The 27,327-nt window shown below is 45.2% G+C and overlaps 2 protein-coding genes and 1 long non-coding RNA gene across 3 annotated transcripts; all 3 read left to right on the top strand.

The window, feature by feature from the left end:
• Positions 1-58: 58 nt before the first annotated feature.
• Positions 59-12,835, top strand: LOC135523029 (IgGFc-binding protein-like; the record flags this gene model as incomplete). The annotated part of the gene is given in 26 exon segments (XM_064949754.1): positions 59-909; positions 1,106-1,446; positions 1,565-2,138; positions 2,231-2,835; positions 2,998-3,568; positions 3,723-4,321; positions 4,413-4,956; positions 5,118-5,314; positions 5,564-5,702; positions 5,850-6,175; positions 6,294-6,663; positions 6,824-6,865; positions 6,958-7,469; positions 7,472-7,561; positions 7,724-7,993; positions 8,037-8,295; positions 8,450-9,048; positions 9,140-9,683; positions 9,845-10,041; positions 10,291-10,429; positions 10,577-10,902; positions 11,021-11,395; positions 11,398-11,593; positions 11,686-12,197; positions 12,200-12,289; positions 12,452-12,835. Coding segments are annotated over 26 exon segments (9,639 nt in total), but the record flags the coding sequence as incomplete, so codon positions are not given.
• A 6-nt stretch (positions 12,836-12,841) lies between these two features.
• On the top strand, positions 12,842-19,278 carry LOC135522042 (IgGFc-binding protein-like). Its single transcript, XM_064947945.1, has 10 exons — positions 12,842-13,021; positions 13,176-13,774; positions 13,866-14,409; positions 14,571-14,767; positions 15,017-15,155; positions 15,292-15,620; positions 15,747-16,320; positions 16,454-17,055; positions 17,170-17,731; positions 17,920-19,278. Exons 1-10 carry the CDS (start codon positions 12,907-12,909, stop codon positions 18,342-18,344), a joined length of 4,086 nt encoding a protein of 1,361 aa, XP_064804017.1. The 5' UTR covers positions 12,842-12,906; the 3' UTR covers positions 18,345-19,278.
• A 3,304-nt stretch (positions 19,279-22,582) lies between these two features.
• Positions 22,583-27,327, top strand: LOC135522041 (uncharacterized). The gene is made up of 3 exons (XR_010452640.1): positions 22,583-22,866; positions 23,159-23,286; positions 23,492-27,327. It is a non-coding gene; the product is annotated as an uncharacterized LOC135522041 (long non-coding RNA).

The raw sequence follows: 27,327 nt of genomic DNA, 5'->3' as shown, positions 1-27,327 counted from the left end.
AGTGTGGTCTATCCAACTGACCAGCTGGGTACTGACTATGTGGTCTTCACCCCGATGAGGGTCCAAGCAACATGCACAAGCTTATGTCTATTGTCAATGGCAAAGAGCCCAACAAGATCACGATCATCCCTGTCTCCAACATAAATCTCAGTGGCATGGATTCCTGGAAGCAAAGACAGGCAGTGATTGTTACCATGGACCCATACCAGGTCTACCTCTACCAAAGCTTCACCACTTTCACTGGGACCAGGGTCAAAGCCAAGCTCCCTGTGGCAGTCCTGGGGGGACACGAGTGCGTTGCAGATGGAGGCCGCTGCAATCACGTCTACGAACAACTGCTACCAGTGCAGAGCCTCTCCACCAATTACCTGGTTCCTTCCATGCACATGTCCAATTCAACTGACTTTGTAAACATTGTGGCCTCAGAGGACAACACTCTAGTGAAGATCTTTGAGGGAAAGGTATCCACTGCTAAAGAGCTGAAAGCGGGGCAGGCGTATGTGGTTTCTGTCCAACCTAAATATCCGCTGATCATCAAAAGTGATAAGAAGGTCATGGTGATGTACTTCAGCAACAACAAGCCCTACGATCCGTTCCTCACCAACATCCTCCCAACGTCTGATCTTGCCAACGAGTGGTCGGTGGACACGCAGAGCAAATTCGAGAGCACATTGGTCATTGTCTCCGAGAGGGAAGGGATCAACACCGTTAAAGTCTGTGAGAAAAATACATGTGTGAAATCTCTCCAATGGACATTATTCAACTCAGACCCTAAGTACATGTGGGTAAATATTCCATTGGGAGAGAAGCAACAGCATTTCTCCATCAAAGGCGACTCACTCATGGCTGTTTACATTTATGGTGGCATGCCAAGAGACGGCTATGCTACAACAGGAGTATGTTCCAAAGGTAAGCTATTTAATTGACACATCCACTTAACTGGCCTATTGACTGCCCCTCAACACCTCCCTCGTTAAATAGGACAACTATTAAACAACACAATGCAACGCAACACAAAAAAACTAAACGCAACGCAGCACAACACAACAAATGCACTGCATGAAAACTAGAATTAGTCTTGAACATTGCTTCTGTACTCCCTCAGGCACTGCCCCACCCACACTACCACCAGACCCATGTGAGAAAGTCAAATGCAGAGAAAAAGAAGAATGTACAAAGGGGGTTTGTGTCCACATCTCCAAAGCCACCTGCAGGGCTGTGGGGGACCCCCACTACCTCACCTTTGATGGGGAGCGGTTTGACTTCCAGGGCACCTGCTCTTACGTCATGGCCACGGTTGTTAAATCTGAACCTGGTCTCATCCCGTTCACTGTCCTGACCAAGAACAACCACAGAGGGAACAAGAGGGTGTCTTTCGTAAGGAAAGTCTCAGTCACAGTCTATGGGCTGACTGTTGTGATCAGCACGCATAAAGGGAAGGTTGAGGTGAGTAACAAGAGACCAGAGGGAAATGATCAGAGTTGGGCTCGGTTGCATGGTAAATTTGGTCAATCCAGGAGATGAACTGAGTGGTTTTTCCATATGCTTATTGATCTTTTCTTAGGTGAATGGTGAGGATGTCTACCTGCCTGTGACCCTGGCCGGAGGAAACCTAACGGTGGTGTATAGTGGCAGCTATGCTGTTCTGAAGACAAACTTTGGCCTGAAGGTTATGTACGACTGGAACATGAAGTTCTACATCACTGTCCCCAGCAGCTACTTCCGCACCCTGGGTGGGCTCTGTGGGAACTACAACGGGGATCACAACGACGAGTTCACTAACCCCAAAGGTAACAAGGAACCCACAGTGGTGAAATTTGCCCAGAGCTGGAGAACTGAAGATGGCGACTTGTTCTGTCATGATGACTGTCAAGGGGAATGTCCTATCTGCACTCCGGCTCTCCAACAGAAATACAAGGAAGAAAAGTTATGTGGTCTCTTGGCCAAAAAAGACGGCCCATTCGCAAGCTGCCACAAGGTCCTGGACCCAGGCGTGTTCATGGACAACTGTGTATTTGACGTCTGCATCAATAAAGGCATCTACCAGTTCCTCTGTGAGAACATGAAAAGCTACAATGATGCCTGCTTGGCTGAGGGAGTCAAAATAAGCCCTGAGTGGAGGACAATCACTGCATGCCGTGAGTTTCTTTCTTTCCAGACATTTCATAAAGATTTTTAGATTGCACTTTTCACTATTATTTACATATATTTTCTCATTTCACATTTGCAGCACTGGAATGTCCATCAAACAGCTATTATGAGGCATGTGGCACAGCTTGCCCTGCATCTTGTTCAGATCTAGCTGCCGAAGCAAAGTGCAAGGAACCCTGTGTGGAGACCTGTCAATGCAACAAGGGCTTTGTCCTCAGTGGAGACAAATGCGTCTCCAAGGAGAGCTGTGGCTGCTCTTATGAAGGACGATACTACCCGTCTGGAATGAAGTTCTGGGAAGATGACAAATGCACCAAGCAGTGTGAATGCAATCCAGCAACAGCCAAGGTTGAATGCAAAGCAACAGCATGCAAGAAATCAGAGGTGTGTGGCCTGCAGAGTGGTAAGATAGATTGTTACCCAACATCTTATGCCACCTGCCAAGGTTCAGGCGACCCCCACTACCGTACGTTTGATGGCAAGAGGTTCGACTTCCAGGGAACGTGTACTTACGTTCTCTCCAAATTGGTCAGTAAAGACGACAAGTCTCTGACGCCTTTTGAGGTGCTTGTAAAGAATCAGAATAGGGGGAGGAACACGGCAGTGTCTTACACAAAGACAGTCACCATCACTGTCTTCAGAAACATCATCATCATGAGTAGGGACAACCCTGGCAAAGTATTGGTAAGCTACCTTAAAATGTTATCCATTCCTAATGAATGACATAATTGCCTTCTGGGTCTATTTTGTCAATGAGCATTTATGATTATACTACTTAATGTAAGAAGAAATATCAGGACATTATCATCCTTCATGTTCCATTCAAGTTTCTTTCTCTCTTTCCAGGTCAACAACCAGTATGTGAACTTGCCATTTGATGTAGAAGACGGCCAACTGTCCATCTTCCGCAGTGGGTATTTCGGGGTGGTGAAGACCAAATTTGGCCTGACACTGAAGTTCAACTGGAACAGCCACGTCTCCCTAACCCTCCCCAGCACCTACTCAAACCTCATCGGAGGGCTCTGCGGAAACTGGAATGGCCAACGGAACGACAATCTCCTCAAACCAGACAGGAGCCCTGCTAACACCCCAACTGTATTCGGGGACAGCTGGAAAGTGGGGAACGACCCTGGCTGCTCCAGCGACTGTGACGGCAAGAAGTGCCCCACCTGTGACCACAGCCTGATGCTAGATTACCAAACAGGGAAATATTGTGGCAGGATCACAGACAAAAACGGTCCGTTCAAGCACTGCCACGCCAAGGTGGACCCCAGAGAGTACTATGAGGACTGTGTGTTTGATATGTGTATGTACCGTGGCCATGCCTCTGCCCTCTGTAACGCCCTCAGCACCTACACCACCGCCTGCCAGGATGCCCCTGCCAAGGTGGAACAGTGGAGGTCGGACAGCTTCTGTTGTAAGTAGTGCACAGACACATATCATCAGATGTATATTTCAAAACAACTACCGTAACAATTTTGATCATTACTCTAAGTCATAAGTGATTTGTCTAGCTAACAGCTTCTGGTTCCAACATTAAATTCTATCATGTTTGACCTACTGTGTTGTAGCGTCTTCCTGTAAGACCAACAGCCACTATGAGGTGTGTGCCTCAGGCTGCCCCCAGACCTGCAGCGGCCTCGATGAGCCTGAGAGCTGTGGGAACTCCCTGTGCACTGAGGGATGTGTCTGTGACGAAGGGTTCATACTGAGTGACAGCGAGTGTGTGCTGCTGGCTGAATGTGGCTGCGTTCACCAAGGCCAGTACTACCAGATGGGCCAGGTGTTCTTCCCCAACGGCCAGTGCAAAGAGCGCTGTGTGTGTAACAAGGATGGAGACGTGGAGTGTAATCTAAAGTTTGCCTGCGGTCCCAGTGAAAAGTGCCAGGTCCAAGACGGGGTGCAGGCCTGTGTACCCATGAGCACGGGCACCTGCCATGTGAGCGGGGCCAGGAGATTCCACTCGTTCGATGGCAGCTGCTTCAGCCTACACGGGGACTGTGTGTACAAAATGTCAGAGGTTGTGGAGAAAGACGGATCGATGGCTCCATTTGTTGTATCAGTGCAGCAGTTGACCAAGATGGATGATGCAATGGTCACCAGGAGGGTTGACATACAGGCCTACAAATACAAGATATCTATGTCTCCCAGAGTTATATGGGAAATAATGGTAGGTTTCTGTCTTGATCTATTCATTTCAGTATTAAAAAGCAACACTTCATTAGAAAAACTGATGTTTTCAATCTTTTCTCCTTTCACAGGTGGATGACGTTACAGCAAATCTCCCACTGTCACTCGGAGATGGAAAGGTCAGGGCCTACCAGAACGGCATTAACATCGTCGTGGTAACAGACTTTGGCTTGATGGTGACCTACGACACCGTTGCTGGCGCCATCATACAGCTTCCATCCATTTACAAAGGTGTTACCGGTGGTCTCTGTGGCAACTATAATGACAAGAAGGAGGATGACTTCCTGCTGCCCAGTGGGTTGCAGGAGCCGTCTGTGGAGAAGTTTGCAGCGGGGTGGTTGGTGGTTCAGGAAGGGGTCAAATGTCAGACAGGATGTGACGGTGGCTTGAAGTGTCCTCCCACCAGTGGACCCCCACCGGCTTGTAGCATCATGAAGTCAACCAAGGGTCCATTTGCCCAATGCCATGCTGTTGTGCCACCACAAGAGCACTTTGAGGAGTGCATGAAGGAGGGAGAGGGTGGGGATGCCCTGTGCCGCCACTTACAGACATATGTGACTTTCTGTCAGGTATCCGGTGGCCTTGTCAGCAGCTGGAGATCTGACCAGTTTTGTCGTGAGTGAATTTTGATATTTGAAGTTAATTTTCCTTATCCTGGTTTATCTCAGTGTGCAATATTTTTCTGACCTAATGCTCTGCTGAAAAACAATTGAAGCTGAAGCTGATTTAAGTTTTTTGATAACATGCGTCTCCTCCCATTTCCATCTGTCCTCTAGCTCTGACGTGTCCAGCTAACAGTCACTATGAGTTGTGTGCCGACACCTGTTCTTCTACCTGTTACTCTCTCAGCGAGTCTCCAAAATGCCCACTATGCCAGGAGGGCTGCCAGTGTAACGACGGCTTTGTGTTTGATGGTGGCAAGTGTGTCCTACTGGAGAACTGTGGCTGTGTGGTTGATGGACACTATTACAAGGTGATCACTGGTTTATTGTGTATCGACAAATAAACTGCCATATCATATATTAACAAATCTATGTTATCCTAAAGTGATTATTACAAATATAGGCCTATATCTGTTCTACGCTAAATGCAAATATAAAGTGGAAATCATATAATCAATCACTATCCTTGGTAAATATATGTATTGTTTACAATCATCCTATGGTTACCACCATAGTATAAACACTCAATGATATCATTGACATGTTTTGCTGGTTTTCAGTCTGGCCAGTCTGTGATCCTGAGCAACTGTTCTGAGACCTGCAGCTGTGCCGCAGGAGTGTTCACCTGCAAGAACTCACAGTGCAAAGAGGGTCAGAAATGTGGGATGAAGAATGGAGTCATGGACTGCTACAGCATAGGTAAAAAATACATAAACAATAATAAAACCAAACAGATATGGCTTTGTGTTAGTACATTTGGATGTAGAATTATGCACTTTATTGATGTTCTATTTTGATATTACTATGAGCAAGATATGTCAGCATCTCTATTGCACATTTTGTCAGACCCCTGTGAGGACACTGAGTGCCGTGAGAAAGAAAACTGTGTGGTGATGAACAGTAAGGCGATATGTGTGGCCCAGTCCACGGCCACCTGCAGGGCTGTGGGGGACCCCCACTACCTCACCTTTGATGGGGAGCGTTTTGACTTCCAGGGCACCTGCTCTTACGTCATGGCCACGGTTGTTAAATCTGAACCTGGTCTCATCCCGTTCACTGTCCTGACCAAGAACAACCACAGAGGGAACAAGAGGGTGTCTTTCGTGAGGAAAGTCTCAGTCACAGTCTATGGGCTGACTGTTGTGATCAGCACGCATAAAGGGAAGGTTGAGGTGAGTAACAAGAGACCAGAGAGAAATGATCAGAGTTGGGCTCGGTTCCATGGTAAATTTGGTCAATCCAGGAGATGAACTGAGTGGTTTTTCCATATGCTTATTGATCTTTTCTTAGGTGAATGGTGAGGATGTCTACCTGCCTGTGACCCTGGCCGGAGGAAACCTAACGGTGGTGTATAGTGGCAGCTATGCTGTTCTGAAGACAAACTTTGGCCTGAAGGTTATGTACGACTGGAACATGAAGTTCTACATCACTGTCCCCAGCAGCTACTTCCGCACCCTGGGTGGACTCTGTGGGAACTACAACGGGGATCACAACGACGAGTTCACTAACCCCAAAGGTAACAAGGAACCCACAGTGGTGAAGTTTGCCCAGAGCTGGAGAACTGAAGATGGCGACTTGTTCTGTCATGATGACTGTCAAGGGGAATGTCCTATCTGCACTCCGGCTCTCCAACAGAAATACAAGGAAGAAAAGTTATGTGGTCTCTTGGCCAAAAAGACGGCCCATTCGCAAGCTGCCACAAGGTCCTGGACCCAGGCGTGTTCATGGACAACTGTGTATTTGACGTCTGCATCAATAAAGGCATCTACCAGTTCCTCTGTGAGAACATGAAAAGCTACAATGATGCCTGCTTGGCTGAGGGGTCAAAATTAGCCCTGAGTGGAGGACAATCACTGCATGCCGTGAGTTTCTTTCTTTCCAGACATTTCATAAATATTTTTAGATTGCACTTTTCACTATTATTTACATATATTTTCTAATTTCACATTTGCAGCACTGGAATGTCCATCAAACAGCTATTATGAGGCGTGTGGCACAGCTTGCCCTGCATCTTGTTCAGATCTAGCTGCCGAAGCAAAGTGCAAGGAACCCTGTGTGGAGACCTGTCAATGCAAGAAGGGCTTTGTCCTCAGTGGAGACAAATGCATCTCCAAGGAGAGCTGTGGCTGCTCTTATGAAGGACGATACTACCTGTCTGGAATGAAGTTCTGGGAAGATGACAAATGCACAAAGCAGTGTGAATGCAATCCAGCAACAGCCAAGGTTGAATGCAAAGCAACAGCATGCAAGAAATCAGAGGTGTGTGGCCTGCAGAGTGGTAAGAGAGATTGTTACCCAACATCTTATGCCACCTGCCAAGGTTCAGGCGACCCCCACTACCGCACGTTTGATGGCAAGAGGTTCGACTTCCAGGGAACGTGTACTTACGTTCTCTCCAAATTGGTCAGTAAAGACGACAAGTCTCTGGCGCCTTTTGAGGTGCTTGTAAAGAATCAGAATAGGGGAGGAACACGGCAGTGTCTTACACAAAGACAGTCACCATCACTGTCTTCAGAAACATCATCATCATGAGTAGGGACAACCCTGGCAAAGTATTGGTAAGCTACCTTAAAATGTTATCCATTCCTAATGAATGACATAATTGCCTTCTGGGTCTATTTTGTCAATGAGCATTTATGATTATACTACTTAATGTAAGAAGAAATATCAGGACATTATCATCCTTCATGTTCCATTCAAGTTTCTTTCTCTCTTTCCAGGTCAACAACCAGTATGTGAACTTGCCATTTGATGTAGAAGACGGCCAACTGTCCATCTTCCGCAGTGGGTATTTCGGGGTGGTGAAGACCAAATTTGGCCTGACACTGAAGTTCAACTGGAACAGCCACGTCTCCCTAACCCTCCCCAGCTCCTACTCAGACCTCATCGGAGGGCTCTGCGGAAACTGGAACGGCCAACGGAACGACAATCTCCTCAAACCAGACAGGAGCCCTGCTAACACCCCAACTGTATTCGGGGACAGCTGGAAAGTGGGGAAATGACCCTGGCTGCTCCAGCGACTGTGACGGCAAGAAATGCCCCACCTGTGACCACAGCCTGATGCTAGATTACCAAACAGGGAAATATTGTGGCAGGATCACAGACAAAAACGGTCCGTTCAAGCACTGCCACGCCAAGGTGGACCCCAGAGAGTACTATGAGGACTGTGTGTTTGATATGTGTATGTACCGTGGCCATGCCTCTGCCCTCTGTAACGCCCTCAGCACCTACACCACTGCCTGCCAGGATGCCCCTGCCAAGGTGGAACAGTGGAGGTCGGACAGCTTCTGTCGTAAGTAGTGCACAGACACATATCATCAGATGTATATTTCAAAACAACTACCGTAACAATTTTGATCATTACTCTAAGTCATAAGTGATTTGTCTAGCTAACAGCTTCTGGTTCCAACATTAAATTCTATCATGTTTGACCTACTGTGTTGTAGCGTCTTCCTGTAAGACCAACAGCCACTATGAGGTGTGTGCCTCAGGCTGCCCCCAGACCTGCAGCGGCCTCGATGAGCCTGAGAGCTGTGGGAACTCCCTGTGCACTGAGGGATGTGTCTGTGACGAAGGGTTCATACTGAGTGACAGCGAGTGTGTGCTGCTGGCTGAATGTGGCTGCGTTCACCAAGGCCAGTACTACCAGATGGGCCAGGTGTTCTTCCCCAACGGCCAGTGCAAAGAGCGCTGTGTGTGTAACAAGGATGGAGACGTGGAGTGTAATGTAAAGTTTGCCTGCGGTCCCAGTGAAAAGTGCCAGGTCCAAGACGGGGTGCAGGCCTGTGTACCCATGAGCACGGGCACCTGCCATTTGAGCGGGGCCAGGAGATTCCACTCGTTCGATGGCAGCTGCTTCAGCCTACACGGGGACTGTGTGTACAAAATGTCAGAGGTTGTGGAGAAAGACGGATCGATGGCTCCATTTGTTGTATCAGTGCAGCAGTTGACCAAGATGGATGATGCAATGGTCACCAGGAGGGTTGACATACAGGCCTACAAATACAAGATATCTATGTCTCCCAGAGTTATATGGGAAATAATGGTAGTTTTCTGTCTTGATCTATTCATTTCAGTATTAAAAAGCAACACTTCATTAGAAAAACTGATGTTTTCAATCTTTTCTCCTTTCACAGGTGGATGACGTTACAGCAAATCTCCCACTGTCACTCGGAGATGGAAAGGTCAGGGCCTACCAGAACGGCATTAACATCGTCGTGGTAACAGACTTTGGCTTGATGGTGACCTACGACACCGTTGCTGGCGCCATCATACAGCTTCCATCCATTTACAAAGGTGTTACCGGTGGTCTCTGTGGCAACTATAATGACAAGAAGGAGGATGACTTCCTGCTGCCCAGTGGGCTGCAGGAGCCCTCTGTGGAGAAGTTTGCAGCGGGGTGGTTGGTGGTTCAGGAAGGGGTCAAATGTCAGACAGGATGTGACGGTGGCTTGAAGTGTCCTCCCACCAGTGGACCCCCACCGGCTTGTAGCATCATGAAGTCAACCAAGGGTCCATTTGCCCAATGCCATGCTGTTGTGCCACCACAAGAGCACTTTGAGGAGTGCATGAAGGAGGGAGAGGGTGGGGATGCCCTGTGCCGCCACTTACAGACATATGTGACTTTCTGTCAGGTATCCGGTGGCCTTGTCAGCAGCTGGAGATCTGACCAGTTTTGTCGTGAGTGAATTTTGATATTTGAAGTTAATTTTCCTTATCCTGGTTTATCTCAGTGTGCAATATTTTTCTGACCTAATGCTCTGCTGAAAAACAATTGAAGCTGAAGCTGATTTAAGTTTTTTGATAACATGCGTCTCCTCCCATTTCCATCTGTCCTCTAGCTCTGACGTGTCCAGCTAACAGTCACTATGAGTTGTGTGCCGACACCTGTTCTTCTACCTGTTACTCTCTCAGCGAGTCTCCAAAATGCCCACTATGCCAGGAGGGCTGCCAGTGTAACGACGGCTTTGTGTTTGATGGTGGCAAGTGTGTCCTACTGGAGAACTGTGGCTGTGTGGTTGATGGACACTATTACAAGGTGATCACTGGTTTATTGTGTATCGACAAATAAACTGCCATATCATATATTAACAAATCTATGTTATCCTAAAGTGATTATTACAAATATAGGCCTATATCTGTTCTACGCTAAATGCAAATATAAAGTGGAAATCATATAATCAATCACTATCCTTGGTAAATATATGTATTGTTTACAATCATCCTATGGTTACCACCATAGTATAAACACTCAATGATATCATTGACATGTTTTGCTGGTTTTCAGTCTGGCCAGTCTGTGATCCTGAGCAACTGTTCTGAGACCTGCAGCTGTGCCGCAGGAGTGTTCACCTGCAAGAACTCACAGTGCAAAGAGGGTCAGAAATGTGGGATGAAGAATGGAGTCATGGACTGCTACAGCATAGGTAAAAAATACATAAACAATAATAAAACCAAACAGATATGGCTTTGTGTTAGTACATTTGGATGTAGAATTATGCACTTTATTGATGTTCTATTTTGATATTACTATGAGCAAGATATGTCAGCATCTCTATTGCACATTTTGTCAGACCCCTGTGAGGACACTGAGTGCCGTGAGAAAGAAAACTGTGTGGTGATGAACAGTAAGGCGATATGTGTGGCCCAGTCCACGGCCACCTGCAGGGCTGTGGGGGACCCCCACTACCTCACCTTTGATGGGGAGCGTTTTGACTTCCAGGGCACCTGCTCTTACGTCATGGCCACGGTTGTTAAATCTGAACCTGGTCTCATCCCGTTCACTGTCCTGACCAAGAACAACCACAGAGGGAACAAGAGGGTGTCTTTCGTGAGGAAAGTCTCAGTCACAGTCTATGGGCTGACTGTTGTGATCAGCACGCATAAAGGGAAGGTTGAGGTGAGTAGCAAGAGACCAGAGAGAAATGATCAGAGTTGGGCTCGGTTCCATGGTAAATTTGGTCAATCCAGGAGATGAACTGAGTGGTTTTTCCATATGCTTATTGATCTTTTCTTAGGTGAATGGTGAGGATGTCTACCTGCCTGTGACCCTGGCCGGAGGAAACCTAACGGTGGTGTATAGTGGCAGCTATGCTGTTCTGAAGACAAACTTTGGCCTGAAGGTTATGTACGACTGGAACATGAAGTTCTACATCACTGTCCCCAGCAGCTACTTCCGCACCCTGGGTGGACTCTGTGGGAACTACAACGGGGATCACAACGACGAGTTCACTAACCCCAAAGGTAACAAGGAACCCACAGTGGTGAAGTTTGCCCAGAGCTGGAGAACTGAAGATGGCGACTTGTTCTGTCATGATGACTGTCAAGGGGAATGTCCTATCTGCACTCCGGCTCTCCAACAGAAATACAAGGAAGAAAAGTTATGTGGTCTCTTGGCCAAAAAGACGGCCCATTCGCAAGCTGCCACAAGGTCCTGGACCCAGGCGTGTTCATGGACAACTGTGTATTTGACGTCTGCATCAATAAAGGCATCTACCAGTTCCTCTGTGAGAACATGAAAAGCTACAATGATGCCTGCTTGGCTGAGGGGGTCAAAATTAGCCCTGAGTGGAGGACAATCACTGCATGCCGTGAGTTTCTTTCTTTCCAGACATTTCATAAAGATTTTTAGATTGCACTTTTCACTATTATTTACATATATTTTCTAATTTCACATTTGCAGCACTGGAATGTCCATCAAACAGCTATTATGAGGCGTGTGGCACAGCTTGCCCTGCATCTTGTTCAGATCTAGCTGCCGAAGCAAAGTGCAAGGAACCCTGTGTGGAGACCTGTCAATGCAAGAAGGGCTTTGTCCTCAGTGGAGACAAATGCATCTCCAAGGAGAGCTGTGGCTGCTCTTATGAAGGACGATACTACCCGTCTGGAATGAAGTTCTGGGAAGATGACAAATGCACAAAGCAGTGTGAATGCAATCCAGCAACAGCCAAGGTTGAATGCAAAGCAACAGCATGCAAGAAATCAGAGGTGTGTGGCCTGCAGAGTGGTAAGAGAGATTGTTACCCAACATCTTATGCCACCTGCCAAGGTTCAGGCGACCCCCACTACCGCACGTTTGATGGCAAGAGGTTCGACTTCCAGGGAACGTGTACTTACGTTCTCTCCAAATTGGTCAGTAAAGACGACAAGTCTCTGGCGCCTTTTGAGGTGCTTGTAAAGAATCAGAATAGGGGAGGAACACGGCAGTGTCTTACACAAAGACAGTCACCATCACTGTCTTCAGAAACATCATCATCATGAGTAGGGACAACCCTGGCAAAGTATTGGTAAGCTACCTTAAAATGTTATCCATTCCTAATGAATGACATAATTGCCTTCTGGGTCTATTTTGTCAATGAGCATTTATGATTATACTACTTAATGTAAGAAGAAATATCAGGACATTATCATCCTTCATGTTCCATTCAAGTTTCTTTCTCTCTTTCCAGGTCAACAACCAGTATGTGAACTTGCCATTTGATGTAGAAGACGGCCAACTGTCCATCTTCCGCAGTGGGTATTTCGGGGTGGTGAAGACCAAATTTGGCCTGACACTGAAGTTCAACTGGAACAGCCACGTCTCCCTAACCCTCCCCAGCTCCTACTCAGACCTCATCGGAGGGCTCTGCGGAAACTGGAACGGCCAACGGAACGACAATCTCCTCAAACCAGACAGGAGCCCTGCTAACACCCCAACTGTATTCGGGGACAGCTGGAAAGTGGGGAACGACCCTGGCTGCTCCAGCGACTGTGACGGCAAGAAGTGCCCCACCTGTGACCACAGCCTGATGCTAGATTACCAAACAGGGAAATATTGTGGCAGGATCACAGACAAAACGGTCCGTTCAAGCACTGCCACGCCAAGGTGGACCCCAGAGAGTACTATGAGGACTGTGTGTTTGATATGTGTATGTACCGTGGCCATGCCTCTGCCCTCTGTAACGCCCTCAGCACCTACACCACTGCCTGCCAGGATGCCCCTGCCAAGGTGGAACAGTGGAGGTCGGACAGCTTCTGTCGTAAGTAGTGCACAGACACATATCATCAGATGTATATTTCAAAACAACTACCGTAACAATTTTGATCATTACTCTAAGTCATAAGTGATTTGTCTAGCTAACAGCTTCTGGTTCCAACATTAAATTCTATCATGTTTGACCTACTGTGTTGTAGCGTCTTCCTGTAAGACCAACAGCCACTATGAGGTGTGTGCCTCAGGCTGCCCCCAGACCTGCAGCGGCCTCGATGAGCCTGAGAGCTGTGGGAACTCCCTGTGCACTGAGGGATGTGTCTGTGACGAAGGGTTCATACTGAGTGACAGCGAGTGTGTGCTGCTGGCTGAATGTGGCTGCGTTCACCAAGGCCAGTACTACCAGATGGGCCAGGTGTTCTTCCCCAACGGCCAGTGCAAAGAGCGCTGTATGTGTAACAAGGATGGAGACGTGGAGTGTAATGTAAAGTTTGCCTGCGGTCCCAGTGAAAAGTGCCAGGTCCAAGACGGGGTGCAGGCCTGTGTACCCATGAGCACGGGCACCTGCCATGTGAGCGGGGCCAGGAGATTCCACTCGTTCGATGGCAGCTGCTTCAGCCTACACGGGGACTGTGTGTACAAAATGTCAGAGGTTGTGGAGAAAGACGGATCGATGGCTCCATTTGTTGTATCAGTGCAGCAGTTGACCAAGATGGATGATGCAATGGTCACCAGGAGGGTTGACATACAGGCCTACAAATACAAGATATCTATGTCTCCCAGAGTTATATGGGAAATAATGGTAGTTTTCTGTCTTGATCTATTCATTTCAGTATTAAAAAGCAACACTTCATTAGAAAAACTGATGTTTTCAATCTTTTCTCCTTTCACAGGTGGATGACGTTACAGCAAATCTCCCACTGTCACTCGGAGATGGAAAGGTCAGGGCCTACCAGAACGGCATTAACATCGTCGTGGTAACAGACTTTGGCTTGATGGTGACCTACGACACCGTTGCTGGCGCCATCATACAGCTTCCATCCATTTACAAAGGTGTTACCGGTGGTCTCTGTGGCAACTATAATGACAAGAAGGAGGATGACTTCCTGCTGCCCAGTGGGTTGCAGGAGCCCTCTGTGGAGAAGTTTGCAGCGGGGTGGTTGGTGGTTCAGGAAGGGGTCAAATGTCAGACAGGATGTGACGGTGGCTTGAAGTGTCCTCCCACCAGTGGACCCCCACCGGCTTGTAGCATCATGAAGTCAACCAAGGGTCCATTTGCCCAATGCCATGCTGTTGTGCCACCACAAGAGCACTTTGAGGAGTGCATGAAGGAGGGAGAGGGTGGGGATGCCCTGTGCCGCCACTTACAGACATATGTGACTTTCTGTCAGGTATCCGGTGGCCTTGTCAGCAGCTGGAGATCTGACCAGTTTTGTCGTGAGTGAATTTTGATATTTGAAGTTAATTTTCCTTATCCTGGTTTATCTCAGTGTGCAATATTTTTCTGACCTAATGCTCTGCTGAAAAACAATTGAAGCTGAAGCTGATTTAAGTTTTTTGATAACATGCGTCTCCTCCCATTTCCATCTGTCCTCTAGCTCTGACGTGTCCAGCTAACAGTCACTATGAGTTGTGTGCCGACACCTGTTCTTCTACCTGTTACTCTCTCAGCGAGTCTCCAAAATGCCCACTATGCCAGGAGGGCTGCCAGTGTAACGACGGCTTTGTGTTTGATGGTGGCAAGTGTGTCCTACTGGAGAACTGTGGCTGTGTGGTTGATGGACACTATTACAAGGTGATCACTGGTTTATTTTGTTTTGACAAATAAACTGCCATATCATATATTAACAACTCTATGTTATCCTAAAGTGATTATTACAAATATAGGCCTATATCTGTTCTACGCTAAATGCAAATATAAATTGGAAATCATATAATCAATCACTATCCTTGGTAAATATATGTATTGTTTACAATCATCCTATGGTTACCACCATAGTATAAACACTCAATGATATCATTGACATGTTTTGCTGGTTTTCAGTCTGGCCAGTCTGTGATCCTGAGCAACTGTTCTGAGACCTGCAGCTGTGCCGCAGGAGTGTTCACCTGCAAGAACTCACAGTGCAAAGAGGGTCAGAAATGTGGGATGAAGAATGGAGTCATGGACTGCTACAGCATAGGTAAAAAAAATACATTATTAATAATAAAACCAGTGTGTTAGTACATTTGGATGTAGATTTATGGACTTTATTGATGTTATGTTTTGATATTACGATGAGCAAGATATATCAGCATCTCTAATGCACATTTTGTCAGACCCCTGTGAGGACACTGAGTGCCGTGAGAAAGAAAACTGTGTGGTGATGAACAATAAGGCAGTATGTGTGGCCCAGTCCAAGGCCTACTGCTGGTTGTTCGGTGACCCTCACTATAGCACGTTCGATGGCCAGCCCTTCTCCTTCATGGGTACCTGCTCCTACATTCTGGTGAATACGACGGGCAAAGATCCCTCCCTGCCTCAGTTCAGCATCCAGACTAAGAACGAGCCGCGAGTCAACTCCAAAGGCTCCTTCCTCAAATCAGCCAACATAGACCTGAGTGGTCACAGGATCACCATTCTCAGTGGCCAAAGAGGGACAGTGGAGGTGGGTGGCTTCCAGTTATATATACTTGATACAGATTTTCCAAGTTGAAGTTGAATGTAAGAATCCTCAATGCTCTCCATCCGCTTTAAGTCCTCTTTAATTCCACTTCTCTCTCTCTTGTCTCAGATTGATGGCATTAGGTCTGACCTCCCTGTGAGTTTGGAATCTGGCAACATCAGAATCACGGAGTCTGGTATCCAAGGGACCATCCAGACAGATGTTGGCCTGAAGATCACTTTTGACTGGACCGCCTTCTTCATGGTGACCATCAGCAGCAGTTACTACGACAACCTCGGTGGCATTTGTGGCAACTACAATGGTAACAAAACAGACGACTTCACCACTCCCACAGGTGTGCTTTCAGCAAATACCACGGCGTGGGTGGCATCCTGGAGTGTTGCCGACGGTGATCCATTCTGCCGGCATGTCTGTAATGGCAACTGCCCCACGTGCTCAGAAACAGACCGGGCACTTTATACTGGACCAAAGTACTGTGGTTTGATGACAGACGGAGGGGGCCCATTTCACCAGTGTCATAAGAAAGTGCCGGTGAAGGAGTTTGCCTCAGACTGCCTCTATGATGTGTGTCTGAATGAGGGTCGACAGGAAGTGTTGTGTGAGACCTTAGCTAACTACGTGGCCAAATGTCAGCAGGCTGGGGCTGTTGTCTCACCACTGTGGAGAAAGGCCTCCAATTGCCGTAAGTTCTCAGCTAAAACAAAACATCACATTTAGGAACTCAGACATTCTGAAATGTGTATAATGTGTAAAAGGAATTTGCAGAATGTATTAGGACTACATTTGTGATGTTTGTTTTTTCTCAACTCGAACAGCCCTGGCTTGCCCATACCACAGCCACTATGAGCTATGTGGCACTGCCTGCCCTGCTTCCTGTGCCATTCCCAATGTCCCCGAGATCTGTTCCAAAGTCTGTGTGGAAGGCTGCCAGTGCGACGTGGGTTACGTGCTCAGTGGTGAACACTGTGTCAGCAAGGAGACAGGGTGTGGCTGTACACACAATGACCATTACTACCTGCCTGAAGAAACCTTTTGGGAGGGCAACACATGTCAGAGTAAGTGTGTGTGCGACGGAGCCACACAGAAGTTGGTGTGTATGCCTAGGAAGTGCAAGGCTAGTGAGCACTGTGAAGTGGTCAACGGGGTTCAGGACTGCTACCCTTTCAGCTTCAAGACCTGCTCAGCACAGGGGGACCCCCACTTCCGCACCTTTGATGGGAAGCGCTTCGACTTCCAGGGAAACTGTATCTACAAGCTGGCGGGGGTCTGCTCCAAAGATCCCGATCTGGAGAGCTTTGAGGTGACTCTGGAGAACAACAACAGGGGCAGCACCAGAGTCTCCTACGCCAAGGTGGTGACTGTCATTGTGTTGGGAAGTAGTTACACCGTCACAAGTGATTATCACGGCAAAGTTCTGGTGAGTAATAAAGGTCCTATCTATTTTGTATAATATCCTGTTTTGAAGGGGGGGGAAATTAGTCTTACGGAATAGTATCCATTCCACTCTCTATTTTTACTGGACTGTATTTAGGTGAACGATGTCCTGACATCTCTGCCATACTACTCCAACAACACTGAGGTTCAGATCTACAGAAACAGACGTTTTGCTGTACTGGAGACCTATTTCGGTCTCAAGGTCTCCTTCGACTGGTCCAGCGAGGTGAGGGTGAAGGTCCCGAGCACCTACCACAACGCCATCTGTGGTCTCTGTGGCAACCTCAATGACGACCCTGATGACGACCTGCTTCTGCCCAACGGGAAAAAGCCCATGAGTCCCAAGGAGTTTGGAAACAGTTACTGGGTAGCTGACGTACCGGGCTGCTCCCACGAGTGCAAAGATTGTGCTGTTGTAGACATCCCCCTTATAAAGCCCAAATATGTCAGCGCCTGTGATGTCATTGTGGATAAGAGTGGTCCCCTCAGAGACTGCATTGGTAGAGTGGACTCTGATGAGTACAAAGAAGACTGCATCTATGACATGATCCTCAACAATGGCCTACTGACGGCAGCCTGTGACATCATCACCAACTATGTAGAAGAGTGTCAGGAGAAGGGAGGGAAAATTGAGGTCTGGAGGAGTAAAGACTTCTGCCGTAAGTTCTCTGGTTTTGTATCACTAATCTTCAGGTTTATGATGAGTCGCAATTCATAAATTCTTTAAACAGGAATCTGACAGTAAAATTAGACTGAAAATTCGAAACCCTACATTTTAAATGAAATCCTGAAACTGTAAAATTGTAACTGATTCCACAGACCTTTCTTTCTCCCTGTGTGTTTTCAGACCTCCCCTGTCCAGAGAACAGTGTCTACAGCCTCTTGGCCTCCGGGTGCCCGGCCACATGCTATTCCATGTCCTCTGCCCCAGGATGCACCACTCCTCCAGGGGAGGGCTGTCAATGCAAACCTGGTTTCCTGCTGAGCGATGACAAGTGTGTCCACGTGAAGAACTGTGGCTGTCACCACAAGGGTCGCTACTTTGTGTCCGGCGAGGTCTTCTATAAGGAGAACTGCCACCACCGCTGCAGCTGTAACTCCGGCGAGATGGCCTGTGAGGTGGCGCCCTGCGGTCCGAAGACCACGTGTGCGGTGGTGAAGGGGGTCAGGGGCTGTTACATTATCAACAGCAAAGATTCAAACAACCAGTCATGGATTGAAAAACTCCTTAACAAATATGTAAAACCTGTACATATCAAGGTTGGAGGCTAGAACATTTTAATTTTTAAATAAGATCTCATGGATCTAAAATATCCTTTAAAAACTTCCCTTTCATGTCCAGGTTGTAGGCTAAAGCATTTCAACATAAAATAGTAAAATTACCTTCAAATTACCTTCTGTATGTGATAACATATTCTGAACTATATAATGTTGTGAGGGATTATGAGTACTCATGCATGGAATTGTTATTTAGCTCTGTATTTGTTATAATCCAAATATAATCCCATAATTGTGATCAGATTATCTCTGTATGCATGTATCTCTGTCTATCCTTTAGCCAATGATAATAACTGACAATCAATAGCTTTATAGTTTTATCCATCTCCATAGTTCTCACCACTGTATCACTGCCCAGCCAACAGTTCCATTCCCCCGAGATTAGGGAAACCTTGAGAAGTACTCCCTATGCTATCATAGGTTCCTCAGAAGCCTAGCCAGCTCGGCCCAAACACAGTTTAACACAGTTTTTTTTCATTGGCACACACACACAAGTTCAAATCCTAAACTACGCCTTGCTCAGACAGTCTGTGTTTTTCCACTATACAGATACATTGTTTAACCCAATTCTGACTAAAACTACACACATCATCAGATTATAATTTTATGATTCTAATCAATTTCATACAGTTATAAGGTTTCAGAGTGGAATCATTTTTTCATTATCTTTCAACATATACATTATTGTATCACCTTCACAACTTTCAAAAGCCTAATAATAAACATATAGCAGCAAAATGAGTCCGTGTCATCTGTTTATCCAGCATTTAGTAGTAATGGTGGAATTACCACAGTTTTGGTTTAATCAGATAACTCAAAACCTCTCAATTCATTCAAACAAAACTGTTGAGTATATTAATCTTGTATATGCCATGCCATATTATATACTGCTTCTGCCCACTGGGCACAGTTGTCAGTTCAATGTCTAATTTTGAATTATTACTTGTGAGGTATTGAGTTGTCAACGTGAAATCAGCAACACGTGTCACCATGTCATTGGATTTTCGATTAAAAGTTTGGTGAAAAAAGACAATGACCTTACATTGATGACTTTTTTGCAAATCCAATCAGTTTTTCTCATTAATTTAATGTCATAATATAGATTTTTTGGGGTTGAAATTACTTCGGAAACAACGTTGATTCAACCAGTTTTTGCCGAGCGGGTGTTATTGCAAAATAACACAAATCAGTTTGGTGGTTTGGTTATGGTATTGTTGTGGCTATTGGAATTTCTTTCTCTCCAGACAGCATACGTTTGACAGTAATTTCAGCTAAACAAATGTTTTATGTTGACATCAGTACTACACCACAAACGGACACTGCTGATCAGATAACACACAGCTGTTGGTATTACGTTCTTGGATCAAAGATTGTATTGATTATATATTTTCTGGAATACCACTCTCTTTCCTACAGGGCTAAAGCCACTATGCACTGTCAATACATTCTACAGTTATCTCTGTTAACTCTACTCTCCCTGCCAGGTACCGTTTTATCTTTGTTTCAGTTAATTATACATGTTAGGGTTAGGGTTTCTCATCACAAGGACAATGATGTTTTCAATCGCTGTTTTCAGGCACACTGGCAAAGACCTGGTCTGTTTGGTACCGTGACAGGGACACGATTACCGTTATCTGTGCATCAAAAGGCTCATCAGTGGTATTTGACTGTATATACAGCTACCCAGCTACTAAGAAAGTTGGAAGAAAGATATGGTTCACTCCGAGAGGCGATACAAAACTAGATGGCTCACAGCAAGGAGATGGAGTGTTTAACACATCTGGACTGACTAATAAATCAAGATACAGTGGAAGAACAGAGTTTTATGACCAAGACAATAACTGCACACTGAAATTCTGAAGATGACAGTGGCAGATTTTTCTCCAGATTTGAGTCAAATACAAGTAATCACGCCCTCAGGGATTTACAGGGTCATTGGGTGTGGACCTGAAAATATCAGGTAAATCTCGATTTTATGTACATGTCATCATACCAAACAATTAAGGTATTACCGAATGCCAGTAATTAACCCTTCAACAAGTCCTATATTTGTTATACATGTTTCTTCTTCATGTCATTCTTATCCCTAAGTTAAATGAAAATGGCTCTGTTAAAGAGAGAGACAACGTCACCCTGGCCTGTACCTCCTCCACCTGTAAACCTCCTCAAACAGAGTTCCTCTGGTTTAAAACAGGGATGAAAACTGCCGAGGGCCCAAGAAAGTGACACTTTTTTGTTGCACTAAAACATGCAAAACCTCCCTGCTAGGGGGAAATGCAGGTTTTAACTAATTAAACAACAAAGAATATGATCTGCATGACCCGTTTCTGTGTGTAAAATAAAAAGTGAATAATGTGAACATAACTCACAGCTAAAAAATGTAAAGAAAGCAATCCAATCTTATTTGTTGCCTAGGCTTTACTGCAAATGACACTCAAAAAAAAAACTATACACTAATATTGCAGTTAACCCTGATAGCCTTTATAATAGAATGCTTGTAACCACACACATAAATATTGCACTTGGGAAATGCTGCATTCTGTTGTTATGTAAATTGTCACAAATCCCGCTTCCTGAGTCTGTTTGCGCCTGTGTTTCTGTCCTGGAGTGTGTTTCCGGTGTCCTGGAACGCACCCTGTCTGGTTGCCGGGCGAATTAGCTTGTTGGGAGATCGATGTTCACCCGCACCTGTATCCCATCAGTAATCTGCACACCTGTCCTGATCATCACCTCTCCCCTTCAAAAGCTCTTACCTGACATCCATTCCCTGCCGGATCGTTAGCCATGAACAGTATGTTGTGCCCACGAACCAGCCTCCAGTTTATAGAGTTGTTTTGTTTTATTTGTTTTGTACGTCTTGCTTGCCTGTAACTTACCGCCGTTCGTTTTGTCTACAGCCATTCACCCGGAACCCATACCCCATCCCTGTCTGCTCGTCGCCAGTGTGTTGTTATCCATTGGGTCTGCCTATCCACTCCCATCAACCCACCTCCGCTGCCCGCTCCTCCACCCGGAACTATCAACCTCCACGTTCTCATTGATTAATAAATACTCACCATCTTTATACTCACCTTGTCCTGGTCTGCTTCTGGGTCCAATTCTGGTAAACTCTGACAGTAAATGATTGACTGAGCCTTGGATACAGCCAGTATTACTCAAATGTGCATCACTCGTTTGCTTACAGCCAGTAGTGATCCAACCCCCCCAAAACTTTACTTATCGAATATACACAAATGGCCACCCACTCCCTGGTGGGCAGTATCGCCTAGGTCCACTTTCCTCTAATGACACTGGGTGATACTCCTGTGGTCTAGGACAAGGCGTGTCTACACCAATACTGGTGGATGTGAGATGCAAGTCAGCAAGATTTTTTCAGTAGTCAGCTATCTTCAAGTTGTTGTTTTCTCTTCTCAGTGGCCAATGTAAATTTCAGTTGGCATGGTTGATTCATTGTCTATATGAATGTATAAATGCAGTACTACCAACATACAATCAAATTAATACACACAGACCAATGTTTTCTGTACGTCTGCTACCAGATGCTCCAATGGACGTTTCTGTTGAGGTCAGCCCGAGCCACGAGGTAGTGAAAGGCAGTCGTCTGACTCTGACCTGCAGCAATAACGCCAACCCTGCAGCAGAGACCTACACCTGGTTCCAGAGGACAGGAACGCTAACTTCACTAAGATTAGGGATGGGGAAAGAACACACCTTCCTCGAAATAGATTCTGATGACAGTGGACTGTACTTCTGTATGGCCCAGAATGCCGTTTGATCACAGACATTTGCAGAACTGGAGTTGAAAGTTAAAGGTACTGCAACACTTCTGCACTTCTTGTATGTCACGCTGTTGTGATGTCTGCCCTGTGTATCTCAACAAAACAATGGCAGACAGGGATATGAAGTTACAATATATGATGTTGCATGTCATCTGTGGAATATTTTGGAGGAAATATTTTATATTCAATGGTCTAATCAGTGTTAATTGTGTATTTTCTCTTGTGTTCCAGAATCAGCCCATTTAATGGTGGTCCTGGCAGCATTGGAGGCTCTCTTCCTTGTCACAGCAGTGATTGTGGTGCCCCACATTTACATAAAAAGGTGAGTGGTTTGAAAATGTCTTAAAAAGTACTAAACATATATTATAGTGCACCGAAGGGTCCTCTCTCCCCTATCTCTTCTTTAGAAATGTATAGAATTATATTCGCCTCATTCCCCTCCCTCTTCAGCTGTGTACACAAATGAAAATACACTGTCTACAGGCTTGATGTCGTAATCATGTCACAACTGAGACTTTCACAACTTCTTTATTTCCAATGTTCTTTCGAAAAGATTTACCATACTGGCATCGACAACCACCAACTGTTGGTTTGGTTGGCCCACAGTGGAAAGTTACTGAAAAGCATGACAGGCTATTTAGTTGGCCTTTATGGCTGAATTCTCACTTTGTTGTATCATCCACAGACAGAAGTTGAATACGGCCGAGAAGAAGCTTCCAACCAAACCAGTCCCCTAGGTAGGTGATCAGAGGAAAGGAAAGTACGAACAGTGGCCTTACTGTGGTTGTCATTGCAAATGTGGTTGTCATTGCGAATGGGCTATGTTGTCATTGTGAAACAAACCTTACACATGGAATTTATTGTTCTGTTTATCTTAAATAAAAAACAGCTTGTATGAAAGTTGAATGGTAAATGTGGAAATTAATCCCATTGAACTTTGAGTTCATTAAAATATGCCAATGAGTAGAAAGAGAGTCATTCTATGTCAGGGGCCAGTGCTCAGTATTTTGACTGTATTCTGACTGTTAGATACAGAAAGCAACCTTGTCTAGACCAGAGGACATCTATGAAAACATGAAATGGTCAGCCAAGCCGATCACTGATCCTGATGACATGAACTACGCAGAGCTCAATATCAGGCCTGCTCCTTCACCCAGGTAAATAAACACAGAGTGAGTGAGACACTCAAAGTAAATTGCACAAGGAAAATAATGTGTATCAAAACCATTGCATAATAACTTGCAAAAAACGTGTCCCCAACAATGCAACAACAGGCTTACATTACGTAGTATCTGTAATATAGTAATAACTACTAGGTAAATACAAATATAGATCTGCACTAAAACCTGTTCCCTTTAAAAGGATGCAGCGGAATAACAAGGTAGAGGATGACGATGCAGTAATCTACAGACAACTGCAAACACACTGAGGTGGTCAGAGAACTTTGATATCTGGACCTCAAGGCCTACAGTATGGTAAACTCAAGAAAAGTGAATGACAAAAAGTATGTTTAAGTCACGTTTTTTAAATAGCAAAATACAAGCTGTTATACTGTATGTGTATGTACAAACCATGTACAGTGTACAATGTACAAAATAAACAGTAAAAAAGTGGATAATTATACAAATACAAACATAAAATGATTTACATGAGCACACAGGGTATAAAATTGTTAAACTTGGGTCAAATGTTTTGGGTAGCCTTCCACATGCTTCCCACAATAAGTTAGGTGAATTTTGGCCCATTCCTCCTGACAGAGCTGGTGTAACTGAGTCAGATTTGTAGGACTCCTTGCTTGCACACGCTTTTTCAGTTCTGCCCACAAATGTTCGATTGGATTGAGGTCAGGGCTTTGTGATGGCCACTCCAATACCTTGACTTTGTTGTCCTTAAGCCATTTTGCCTTTGGAAGTATGCTTGGGGTCAATGTCCATTTGGAAGACCCATTTGCGACCAAGCTTTAACTTCCTGACTGATGTCTTGAGATGTTGTTTCAATATATTCCCATCATTTTCCTTTCTCATGCTGCCATCTATTTTCTGAAGTGCACCTGTCCCTCTTGCAGCAAGCACCCTCACAACTCACAACATGATGCTGCCACCTCCGTCCTTCGTGGTTGGGATGGTGGTCTTCGCTTGTAAGTCTCCCCCTTTTCCCTCCAAACATAATCATGGTCATTATGGCGAAACAGTTCTATTTTTGTTTCATCAGACCAGAGGACATTTCTCCAGAAAGTGCGATCTTTGGCCCCATGTGCAGTTGCAAACCATAGTCTCGCTTTTTTATGGCGGTTTTGGAGCAGTGGCTTCTTCCTTGCTGAGCGGCCGTTCAGGTGATGTCAATATAGGACACATTTTACTGTGGATATAGATACTTTTGTAACTGTTTCCTCCAGCATCTTCACAAGGTCCTTTGCTGTTGTTCTGGGATTGATTTGCACTTTTCGCACCAAAGTACATTCATCTCTAGGAGACAGAACGCGTCTCCTTCCTGATTGGTATGACGGCTGCGTGGTCCCATGGTGTTTATACTATTGTTTGTACAGATGAACGTGGTTTGGAAATTGCTCCAAAGGATGAACCAGACTTGTGGAGGTTTACAATTTTTTTCTGAGGTCTTGGCTGATTTCTTTTGATTTTCCCATGACATCAAGCAAAGAGGCACTGAGTTTGAAGGTAGACCTTGAAATACATCCACAGATACACCTACAATTGACTCAAATGATGTCAATTAGCCTATCAGAAGCTTCTAAAGCCATGACATAATTTTCTGGAATTTTCCAAGCTTTTAAAGGCACAGTCAACTTAGTGTATGTAAACTTCGTACCCACTGGAATTATGATACAGTGAATTATAAGTGAAACAATCTGTCTTAAACAAGTGTTGGAAAAATTACTTGTGTCATGCACAAAGTAGATGGCCAGGTTGCAGTTGCAAATGAGAGCTTGTTCTCAACTAGCCTACCTGGTTAAATTTGTATTATTTTATCTTCATTTAACTAGGCAAGTCAGTTAAGAACAAATTCTTATTTTCAATGACGGCCTAGGAACAGTGGGTTAACTGCCTGTTCAGGGGCAGAATGACAGATTTGTACCTTGTCAACCCTTCTGGTTGCTAGTCCAACACTCTAACCACTAGGCTACGCTGCCACCCCGATAAAATAAAGTTGAACTCTAAAAAAAAATATAAAGTAAATGGAGATGAACTCACAATTGTGTTGTCTTTTTGCTGATAACAAAATCTTTTATTGAAGGCTTTGTTCAAAAATGCTGATAGTAAAAAGTTAACAGAATTACAACACATTTGAATGTTCTTTGATTGAATAGGAAAAATTGTGTGAAAAAATGATGTAATTAACAGGCAATGTTTATTTTTAAAATTGGGGCTATGGCAGTCAATTGCAAAACATTCTAACAGTATTTCTTATTGTATTCTCAACTCACCATAATATACTTTTCATGTGGGGCTATGACAGGCAATTGTAAAGTCTGACATAATTTATCTTATCACCACCACTAATGAGATGGGTGTGCTTGATACATGTCAGGTCTGATATTCTCAAAGTCAGGGGTGTGGTCCACAATGTGCACCTCATCTCTCCTGTCACATCCAACCTGGATCAATATTTGTTTTTAATGCAGACGCGAGCACAAAATCAGCGCACCATGAGTTTTAGACGGCACAGTATTCCCTTTGAGTCAGGTGTGGCCACCAGCTGCATTAAGTACTGCAGTGCATCTCCTCCTCATGGACTGCACCAGATTTGCCCGTTCTTGCTGCAAGATGTTACCCCACTCTTCCACCAAGGCACCTGCAAGTTCCCGGACATTTCTGGGGACAATGGCCCTCACCCTCACCCTCCGATCCAACAGGTCTCAGATGGGATTGGGATTGAGGGATTGGGATTGAGATCCGGGCTCTTCGCTGACATTCCTGTCTTGCAGGAAATCACACACAGAACGAGCAGTATGGCTGGTGGCATTGTCATGCTGGAGGGTTATGTCAGGATGAGCCTGCAGGAAGGGTACCACATAAGGGAGAAGGATGTCTTCCCTGTAACGCACAGCGTTGAGATTGCCTGCAATGACAATAAGCTCAGTTGATGATGCTGTGACACACCGCCCCAGACCACGACGGACCCTCTACCTCCAAATCGGAATCACGCTTCACCATCTGGCAGTCTGACGGACGAATCTGGGTTTTGCGGAAGCCAGGAGAATGCCACCTGTTCCAATGCATAGTGCCAACTGTAAAGTTTGATGGAGGAGGAATAATGGCCTGGGGCTGTTTTTCATGGTTCGAGCAAGGTCCCTTAGTTCCACTGAAGAGAAATCTTAATGCTACAGCATACATTGACATTCTAGACTATTCTGTGATTCCAATGTTGTAGAAACAGTTGGGGGATGGCCCTTTCCTGTTTCAGCATGACAATTTCCCATGTACAAAGCAAGGTCCATGCAGAAATGGTTTGTCAAGATCAGTGTGTAAGAACTTGACTGGCCTGTATAGAGCCCTGACCTCAAACCCATCGAACACCTGCGAGCCAGGCCTAAGTGCCCGACCTCACTAATGCTCTTGTGGCTGAATGGAAGCAAGTCCCCGCAGCAATATTCCAACATCTATGGGAAAGATTTCCAGAAGAGTGTAGGCTGTTATAGCAGCAAAGGGGGGACCAACTCCATATTAGGAGGATGTATTATCTTGGCAAAGAAGAAATCACTAACACGGATGTAAACAAATGTGTGCACAACATTTTAGAGAAATAAGCTTTTTGTGCGTATAGAAAATGTCTGGGATCTTTTATTTCAGCTCATGAAACATTGGACCAACACTTTACATGTTGCATTTTTATTTGTGTTCAGTGTAGTTGCTGTAGTTTACTTTAGAGAACACAAACTCTTGCATCTTATACAGTGAAGAACGTGCAAAGTAGCAAGGGAAAGAGAGACATGGGAGGGGCACAGCCAGGCAGAGGTCAGTCTTTCGGCTACCAGGCAGACAGTCAGAACCGTGCATCAGTAATAAAAAGATGTTGGTAGGCTATAAGTTATCTCAATTATGTATTTATAAGTTATCTCAATGATGTATTTATAAGTTATCTCAATACTGTATTTATAAGTTATCTCAATACTGTATTTATAAGTTATCTCAATACTGTATTTATACGTTATCTCAATACTGTATTTATAAGTTATCTCA

The sequence above is a fragment of the Oncorhynchus masou genome, chromosome 30, assembly GCF_036934945.1.
Source record: "Oncorhynchus masou masou isolate Uvic2021 chromosome 30, UVic_Omas_1.1, whole genome shotgun sequence".
Classification (NCBI taxonomy): domain Eukaryota; kingdom Metazoa; phylum Chordata; class Actinopteri; order Salmoniformes; family Salmonidae; genus Oncorhynchus; species Oncorhynchus masou.
Note: the sequence above shows the minus strand (reverse complement) of the source record. Positions and strands in the feature narration are given on the sequence as shown.